General features: G+C 35.0%; 1 protein-coding gene across 2 annotated transcripts; it reads left to right on the plus strand.

Moving 5' to 3' along the window:
• The first annotated feature begins 543 nt into the window (after positions 1 to 543).
• On the plus strand, positions 544 to 7,496 carry LOC132313570 (protein FATTY ACID EXPORT 1, chloroplastic-like). 2 transcript variants are annotated; one of them, XM_059812395.1, is made up of 7 exons: positions 544 to 805; positions 2,249 to 2,468; positions 3,359 to 3,526; positions 4,901 to 4,947; positions 5,035 to 5,075; positions 5,161 to 5,253; positions 7,150 to 7,496. In XM_059812395.1, the coding sequence occupies exons 1-7, from the start codon at positions 707 to 709 to the stop codon at positions 7,208 to 7,210; spliced, it is 729 nt and encodes a 242-aa protein (XP_059668378.1). In that variant the 5' UTR covers positions 544 to 706; the 3' UTR covers positions 7,211 to 7,496. The 2 variants fall into 2 exon arrangements, with proteins under 2 accessions (XP_059668378.1, XP_059668379.1); XM_059812396.1 differs by having other exon boundaries at positions 545 to 805; positions 5,161 to 5,269.
• The last annotated feature ends 2,491 nt before the right edge of the window (positions 7,497 to 9,987 follow it).

Raw genomic sequence — 9,987 nt, forward strand, 5'->3', positions numbered from 1 at the left:
AAAAATAATAATAAAGAAAAACTTTAGATCTGTAGCAACTGTTTTCAACGAATCAAATATGGAATCCATGAATTCATCACTGCATTTCTTTCATTAACCGCCATTCTACGCATCTTCCTCTGATCCCATCAATACTAAAATGAGATTGAGACCTCGTAAGAGAAAAGAAACCCAAGAAAGAGATTTGAGAAAAGAAACCCAAGACAGAGATTTGTGAATACTGTCACCGATGAGTTTATGAACACAGTTTGGACTCAATATATATTATGTGGGCTAAAAAAAATTGTATAGATTTTTTTTAAAAAATAAATAAATAAATAAACCTTTTACTAATTTATGTTATATGGGCTAAAAAAAATTGTATAGAAACTTTAAAAAAAAAGAAAAAAAACTTTTTACTAAACGAGTTTGTTTATGAGCGGAGTTCGGACTCGGCTCATTATGAAACAAGTTTAGTTTGGACTCGGCTCATTATAATACGAGTTTAAAAAATGTGTTCTAACTCGGGTCTTTTACTTAAATGAACGAAGCGAAACCAAAGTGATCACTTCATTTGTAGCCCTGGCCATCCCAGGTTAAAAAAATAATTTCTCCTTTTTGTTTTTTCGACAACAAAAGTCTATTTTTCAGGTTTCATTTTCAAATTAAAATCACAGGTCTATTTTTTCTTCCGTCGTGTTTTCATTTTAAATCATCATCACTGATCATGTCATCAGCAATCTCTCAGCTCTCGTGTTACCATCCAATCAAGCACAGACTACAAAGACACACCAAATCAACCCCATGTCCCAGTCTTCGTCAAAAGGTACCTCCTTTCTTTCCCACTTACCCTCAGAAACCCTAATTTCCACAGATACCGTTTGGTTGGTGTCAATGATCTGTTTTTCGGGTTTTAGAGAATTCCATCATTTCAGAAATTCCTGTTATTGATGATGAATTATTTTCATGTCTATATATGTTTCTATACGCATATGCATAGAAAGCTCTGATACGTTTTTTGAACTCCGTTCTAGACGTTAGTCCGATTGTTTGATTTTGCTTGATGATGTTTTGCGAAATGTGGACCCAAGCAATGTCAATAAGAAACTTACATTGATGAGGAAGTGTTAATAATACGTGGAGATATTAATGGGTAAATTTTAGGGTGCACACGGTCCGGTTTGGACCGGATTATGAGTATTTTGGGACCAAATTATTTATAACGGTTTCACTATTTTTGAAATTAGACCGAACCATAATATTCATGGAACCAAACCAAACCTAACCACGGAAAACCGGTTTGGTTCGGTTCAATTTGCCAGTCTCAGTTAATTTTTATTTTATTTTATTTTAATTTTGAGGGGGCAAAGTTAAAAAATAAAAAAATAAAAATATTAACTAACATTGATATATTACACACACACACAAAAAAAAAAAAAGGGAAAGAAAATTTAGATATATTTGAAAGGAAAGGAAAGAAAATTGAAATATAATTGAAAAGGGAAATTTGACTTTTTTTTAAAAAAATTTATAAGGAATTTAAAGAACAAAAGAAAGAAAAGGAGTACGTGAGAACTGTAATTGATTTAGGGTTTAGGATATGATATACATATATATAAATATATATTATATAACATGGTAACGCTTCGGTTTGGGCTGGTCCAGTCCAGTACGAGTCTAAACCAGGACCGGACCAAAAAATTACGATTCCATAATTTTGAGCCTAGGACCGGACCAAACTGCTATACAATTAGTCCAAACCGCCCAATTTAGTACGGTCCGGTCCGGTTTCGGTTTACCCGTTTTTTTGAACACCCCTAGTAAATTTGCAAGGGTCATTTTTGTAGACAAATTTGAAATTATTAAGACTAGTTGGAATTTGCACTGGGTCTAATTATTGATTACCGTTATGGAGCTTATTTGAATTTGAGAAATCGTTGGACCAAAAAATATAATTAATCTGGTCAGTGGCATGTTTATATTCTTTTTCTTTATCTTTTTAATTGAAGGAATTTTAGTAGCTGCTGGAATGGAGATGTAAAATATATTAATTACAATCCAGTTTTGCCATTTTTTCTGTACTCACTTGGTCTCTTACATTTTCAATTTTGTGTATCATGATTGGAGGTACATAAACTTCTCTTGTATGCAATCACTATTTTCATTTTCTAACTTTGGTGGAATTTTTTTTCTTGTAGTGCTTTAGATTTGTTCTGATCTATAGCCACTTGGAAGTGATACTAAAATGGTAGAAGTCATCATTTTATAGGTATTGGTTGTTATGAGCCATGATGGATATGGCACAGAAAAATCCAGGTCAGAAGCTAAGACCACTATAAGTTATTCAGCAGAAGCATCAAACTCACATAATGGAAGGTCAACAAAGTCATATCCAACTACAAAAGAACATGCTGCTGTACATGAACATCTTATCACTCAACAGAAAAGGGCAGCAAAGATCCATGATTTCTGTTTTGGAATTCCCTTTGGTAGGTATTCAGCTCCATCTAATATTATTATTGACTTCTACAGCGACTTGTTGAGTTATAGGGGTAAAAGAATGCTAGCCATTGATTTAAAGGGCATAAGCTTCAGTTAATGGGGTATCCTTGCTGTCTTTAGCTTCTTCCTAGTTTTTTGTTTCGTACTACCTTTTTTTTTTTTGGTCGCAGGGAGTGGGTTTAACTCACCTCGTATTCCTTTTATTATTATTATTTTTTGAAAAAGGAAACAAAAAAATGGAGGTGTTCCCACTCCCTTGGGAGTGGTGGATTGTTCCGTTAAGGCATATGTGTATTTCTTAATCCGAGAGGAGTTGAACTCGAAGCGTCTTGATTATGTTGCACTGGTCACTTAAAATAGGAGTATAATAATCCTCAATTTTTTTAACTACTAAATTTTCGATCAACAAATATAGGATGACAATTATTTCTCAATACCGCTTGCAATCAGAAGCAACTTTATATAGTACATGTTCAATGTTATATGTGATGCATAGCACGTACAAAAAGCTATCTTTGAGATATGGATTATGAATTTGGCGTTTTAAACCACCAAATGCAGGATGGTGAACTGTAAATGCTTTGTGATTTTCTGGTTGATGTGAATCTATAGTTTATGTTTACCATTAACTTCGTATTCTATAATTGTTCTCAGTAAGCCATACTACATGGCATTTCAAATTTTTTTTTCCCAGTTGATGATACTCAACAACCCCACCCCCCCCCAACAACATCCAAGGAATTGTTTGCACCCAAGAGGAGTCGAACCTTAATATTGATACACTGTTTAATTGAACCTTACACCCTACCGAACCCACCAAATAAAAAATTTCTTGTGCAATCATATATTGTCACTCACTGATTGCGTCTTGCTCCAGGGGGACTTGTGTTTTGTGGGGGGCTTGTTGATTTTATTTTTTCAAGAAATCCTGCCACTTTAAGCACCAGTGTACTTTTCGGAGGTGCTTTGCTGACCCTCAGCACTCTTAGCTTAAAGTTCTGGAGACAAGGAAAATCCAGCTTTCAGTTCATTCTAGGACAAGCAGGTACGTATTTCATCCAATCTTTAGGTGTCACGATGCTGAATTCCTAGTCTATATGCTATAATGTTCGATTCTTATTTGACTTTTTATCGTTAATTCTTTCCCAACTCAATACCAAAGGTGGTTCTGTAATTTGATCAAGAGCTGCTTAGTAAGAACGACAAAATTCTAGGCAACTTGAAGCCTTGGAGGTTCCTAGGCGGCAAAGGAATTGTTTATAAATGTTTTCTTCTAAAATTGGCAATGTCCATCTTTTTAGTGAATTGTGTTAAAAATTTTAAGTGTATTCTTGAGAGATTTAGATTTTCAGAAGTATTGCATCTCGACTCCTTCCTTTATACTTACTTATTGCCCCCACATCCATTTCTTCTAAATCCCATAACCTGCTCCACTGGCACTCACTTTTACCTTTCCATCCATTGTCACTATTTGGGAGTTCTCATTATCACAATAACCAGTCATCAAATTTTTGTTTCTACCACTGCCACAAGCTACCTGTATCACGAACCATTGATGACTGATCACTATATCACTGCCCCCATCTGCTTCACTATCACTACGATCACCTGAGAGTTTACAACTACAATTATCAAATTTAGTAATATCTTTAAAATGCGTGACTCTTGTGCTCTGAGTTTTTCATATTAATTTTAGGAGCTGCTTTAAGTGTAGTGAGATTGCCGGAGTAATTGTTAATGCAACATTATCCTTTCAATTGTAAACATTACATAACAAGCAGCTGATCATGATTATAAAATTTTGGTGCAGTCTGATGAACTTTACACTAAATTAATGCAAGCAACATCTAATTTTTCGTCTTAATTTTACTCCCAACCTTTCTGTTGTGTTATTGTTGTTCTCTTAGCTTTTACCATTTCATTCTTTCCATAGGCTCCACAAAATATTTCCAGCTTGCAATGTTGGACAAATTCACCAAGTCATAGGCCATTTTAGATGGATATACACGATAAGGGTACTAAATGAACTTCCAGTTTGTTGAAATTGTGATGCTCCTTTTAGTAAAATATAGAAAGTGTAATTAAAAGGGTAATATTGTAGTGTAGTCCCCATCAATCGAGGGTGATAGGAAGGGTAGACTGGATACAAACCTAATCTTTGTCATTAAGGATTCAAATCTGCACTCTCACACTTGACAGCTTGAGCATTTTACCAGTGTACCACATTGGCCCTTAAAGTAGAGAAAATGTAATTGGGAAAAAAAAAAATTTGTGGTTGTTATATATATGCCTGATACCCAAGTGCTTTAAAGGAAAATCAATACGAAAGGCTACAAATTTACTTTGTTTTTGTTTGTTGTCATAAAACACATTTTCTTATTTATTGATTTTTCATGGATGTTCTATTTCTGATTTGCAGTACTCTCTGCCGTCCTTATCTGGAAGAACTTTCTGATATACTCATTGGTATTACATCACAACACCATAATGTTGTCCTCACTGATTGGCTAGCTTATTCATTTATATAACTGTAAAATGGTATTGTGGATGCAGACAAAGAAATTATTTCCAACAGGCATTTTTGCCGTCATTAGGTACTGGAATTTCTAGTTGTTGATGAGGATTCTTCAGTTTTCAGCTTGAGGTGTCTCATAAATTTGTACCATTCATTTATCGCAGTGCTGGTATGCTGTGCTTCTATCTGTATGTGGTGACATCTGGAGGGAATCCACCACCAAAGAAGTTGAAGTCATCTGCCGCTGTCTCATCAGAGTAAGAACTCCAAGAGGTAATATTGTAATTTTGACATTTAGGAATTTTTTTCCCAACCTTAGTTATGACTTGAGGAGGTGGGGTTATAAGAACAAGATCAAAGTTTCTTTCTTTACTTGACCTCACTGTTGGTTAGGCACAAGAAGAGTGAGTATATTGTTAGAATGGGGAATTGGCTTGTAGATCATTATGTTGGCAAGGTGAGAAATAGTGGAAAAACATTTGTTATCTGAAATATTAACCTAAATAATACAAGTATTTTAATAGGTATTGTGTAATTTACTTATGTATTAGCATAGTTTCTCTTTGTTGGCATGCAAATTACTGAAAGAAACTTGAATATGTGAATTGTAATTTTTAGTTTTGTTCCTTATAAAATACAAGTTTTATTTCTTTTGCTGTCTTCTTTGTAATCTAATTGTGTCTTGATTACCAAAATTGTGTTTATATTGCAATTGATTTCTCCACTGGGGGCACAGTTTATATTGAAGCTTAAATTTATCAAATAGATTGTAGGATTGAAATTAATTGCATTTATTTCACGTAGTCACTTGGAGGAATGAGTCCATCCAATACACAGGAATTAGAAAGTAGTCACTGTGAAATGTTATAATTTTTCTTGAGTTATAATTTGGATGTGCAACCTAACTAGGGCAATTTGGGATCTGGCTTTGACTTATAAACAATTGAAAGCAATAATATTGGTGGTTTAAATCTGATTAAATTATCACAGGTCTAGCCCATCTCAGCTGAGTCTTGTTGCTAAAGTTTCTATTAGGTGGGTTCATATCTTTTTTAGCAAGAGAATCTAACTCCTTCAATAGGTTGCTTCCGCCTATAGGTAAGATACAACACGAAAGTAAATTAAGGTACTACTATTATTATAGAGGAAATGAATCCCTGTAGTATTGTGGTGAAGGCATACAAAGAGACTGGGTTTGGTTTCAAATTGACCCAAAAATAAATAAAAATATTGAAAAAAGGGAAATGAGAAAGGTTAAGAAATAAAAAAGGAACAATAAAATCTTAGTTATGCTAATATTGGGCTTGGATTTTCTATAGTGATGTGTGGCCTAGATTTGTGTTTGGTTGTTTCAAATTTGGTGAAATTTAGGCTTTGCTTGGCCCTGATTTTCTAGGTCTTGTTGAGGACATGTTACCTTTTCAAAATATCTAGAACCCTATAAAGTTCATTGAAGCCCAAGTCACAGAAGTTACCATTCTACAGGCCACAGACTCCTGTCACGTTGATGGGACTTAAGCTGGGCTCAGGCCCATTAAGCTGAGTGAGCTTCTGTTGGAGCATGGGCTCAGCCCAGACAAGCCCTTGTTGTAATCAGTAATTAAGATTTGCCTTCTACATGAAAGTTGGGGGTTTGGATAGACCTTTTGGGAAAAAAAGAGAGGTAGCAGTGAGCTCTATGTTAGCTGTAATACTAATTGAAAATTTTGGCCTGTACAATTTGGCAATGGAGCAATGAGGGGGTCCTGGTTTACGGTGTATCAGCATAACGATCAATTATATCATAACTGGAGTGCATGATTTTTATGTGGAAACACCAAAGGGAACTATTCCGATACACATAAATACACTATGAAAAGAATTATAATAATTACAAGTTCATAATACACTACGTTAATTACTTGTTGATTACCAAATTCGACTCTAGGAAATCACCATCCCTTTCTTTCACATGTTCTTATATCTACTGAATCCACCGCCTACCCTCTGAACATCTGATCACACACCCGAACACTTGAGCAAACATAAGTGTGATTGATGATGGTATTCTGGACATCATACCTTGACTCTCAACACCCGAAAATGTGACTATGGCAGAACTGTTCTATATTCTCATTCTTATCTCTCTTTGTTATTCTACTCTGTATGGACAGAAACAAAACATTACATAACTTTCAAGACGGTTTGGAACCAATTAGGGAGCTGAAGCATTGAATGAAATGGGAAACAAAGAAAATCATCTGTCATTGATTGAAGATGGATAAGCACTTTGATCCAACCTATGTCGATTGGATCCATCTACCATTCATCAAACTCGGGAAGGTTGGATTGATTCGTCTTGGACCTGGATCAGTTCACCTTTTGTTTTCCAGCAAGTTTCACTAATCAATTCCAAATGTGGATCAATCCAACCAGCATAAGCTGGATCGGTGTTACTTCACTAATTATTCCAAATGTTCTCATCCTGATCAATCTAACTAACAACAATTTTCTCTGTTAATTTCCTATTTTGATTCAATATTGTGACTTCCTATTTGATTTCAGCAGTCTAGTCTTAAACAATATATAGCATTTTCTTTTCATCTAAATAGGATAGAACAGGATCTCTTATTTCCACAATCCACATAGCTTTGATTTTATTATGCAATGTTCATATATGTTTGTGTTTGAGATCTTGGGTTCCATAACCAAGCTTTCTAGTGAGTGTTTTTTATCCAGTGGTTAAGCGTCTGATCAGATGTTCGTAAGATTGAAGAAGTGTAAATTTGGTTTATATGGATACAAGGACATGTGTAATTGTAGCTAGAGATTCAGGAAGTACATTATAAACATGTTAAAAATCTCTTCCGGATATTTTATGTAAACAATGTGCCTTTGTTTATGGCTTTGTTGATTATTTGCTGATACCAAATTTTCATTAATGCGATTTGACTATGGATTCACAGGACCTACAGAGATAAATATGCAAATGATTCCTTTTAAATTTCAGAATATTCAGGGTACTATTGATAATACTAGAAAACCGTATATTTGAACATTTTTGAAGTGTCTCGATTAAACAGTCATTTAAATTCATCTGGATTAGTAAAATATACACAAAAATGAACAGGGATACACTAATTTGTGCTACTAAAGTGAAAAAGGAGAATAATCAAGAGGGTTGTGGGTTCTGAGTCATTAGTTCTGGTAGGTTCCACTCCCAAACCCACTTCATCAAAGATTAACAACCCATAATTACTTCAGTTGCTATTATCCATTTTTATCTGTTATTGTTAGTTCTAACCATGATGGCAAGATAGGGACATTTGGACAGATAGTACAGCCCACCTGTATGGACCGAGTCATTGATCATCGTTGCCACGTGGCAGACTTGAAATGTTTTGTGAACGGGTCCTAGTCCAACACAACCAAACAACTTGGTACAAAGACACATGGCCCTAAGATTTCCGCCATAACTAACCCAATTCAAGGGCACTAACTGACTCCAACCAACTCTTTCGTCCTCTCAGCTTTGTGATGTCTCTTCATGTTGTGATAAATCCTCTTGCAACACACACACACACATACAGATCATGGCTCAGCTCAGCAACTAACTTCAACCAACTTTTGGTCCTCTCACTTTAGGATGTCATTTTCATGATGTGAAAATTCTCATGCGCGTGTGTGTGTGTCTGTTGTGTCTATTTTGGGTTGATTACAATCAGGCTAATGATGTTTGAACTTAAGAGTTGCTCATATCTGTTATACATTCAGGAAGCTTTATCATGTTCTCCACTAATGGAGAATATTTGTCTAGACTCTAGACCTCTATGTAGGCATATCCTTGTAGACAGCTTTACTCTCTACTATTTAGTTGCCAAAATGATATGGGAAAAGAAATATAGATTTAGAATAGTATGATTAAGTCAAAAGTTTAAATCACAATTTAGAACCTTGTTCATTTGATTTCACCGTAGAAGTCACTTCATGTCAAATTTTACTTTGTAACAGAAGTCAGATGCCTTTGCCCAATTGGTATCTCCTCACTCTTCTAAATAGAAGATTGGTGGATCAAGTTTTCATTGGCGCATAGTAGGTGTATTTGTTGAGTTGAGTGTGTGTGTAAAATAATGTTGAAGCCAAACTTCGTAGGGGCCTTGCAACTTTTCCTTAGTTTGGGGACACGTTTTTTGCGAGGAGAATTTTTTGCAACACATGTATAGTGCAGGGGTGTTTTCTTAATTTACCCTCTACTTTGAGAAGTTGATGGGTATTTCATTGTTCACAGTTCACCATGAAACCTTTTGAAGTAAGGTCGACCTCATGGTTCTTCTCACGAGCTTTGTTTAAAATAATCACAATCTGAGTATGAGAATTAATGATACATGTTCTCTGCCAAGCGGATATGCATGTCTTTAATTTTGTTCATTACCAGGACTGAAAAGCAGTAAGCTCATGAATAAATTACCACAGTTGAGTTGAACAGTTTTAAGTCTTTTTCTTTCTTTTGAAATGGTGACTGTCAAGTAAGTAAAATAATCTGAGACCAAGAATTTCCTTTTAAAATGCCTCTACGTTTGATGGTAGGATCAGCAAAAAAAAAAAAAAAAAAAAAAAAAAATGTATCCTTGGCCACACCAGTGATATTTTGGCTGTCACAAGATGTGATTACTAAGGATTCTCAATTTACAGGATTGAGAGAATTGGGCATTTTAAGGCCTGGATCATTCTTATCAGTCTTGGGCTATCTTGTGGGCTAGGGTTTGTTAAAGCCTTTCAGGCTCAAAAAAATTATTTATATTTTTTTGAGTAAATTGCTAACATCTTTGGTACTCTGTATCGGCTATTATCAAAGTAACACGAGACACGCTGTGTTTTACAGTGTCATGTGCCGTGTCATAATCCGACTACTCACTCTTAATATTAGTACTATGTTTGTTGTCACATTAAGCATTTTTAAATGAATAAGAAGTGTACTACTCATCAATCATGAACACTAGTTAGCATTAGTG

This window comes from Cornus florida, unplaced genomic scaffold (assembly GCF_030987335.1).
Source record: "Cornus florida cultivar Cherokee Brave unplaced genomic scaffold, ASM3098733v1 CherokeeBrave_3.0.0_Hap2_Chr06, whole genome shotgun sequence".
Taxonomy (NCBI): Eukaryota; Viridiplantae; Streptophyta; class Magnoliopsida; order Cornales; family Cornaceae; genus Cornus; species Cornus florida.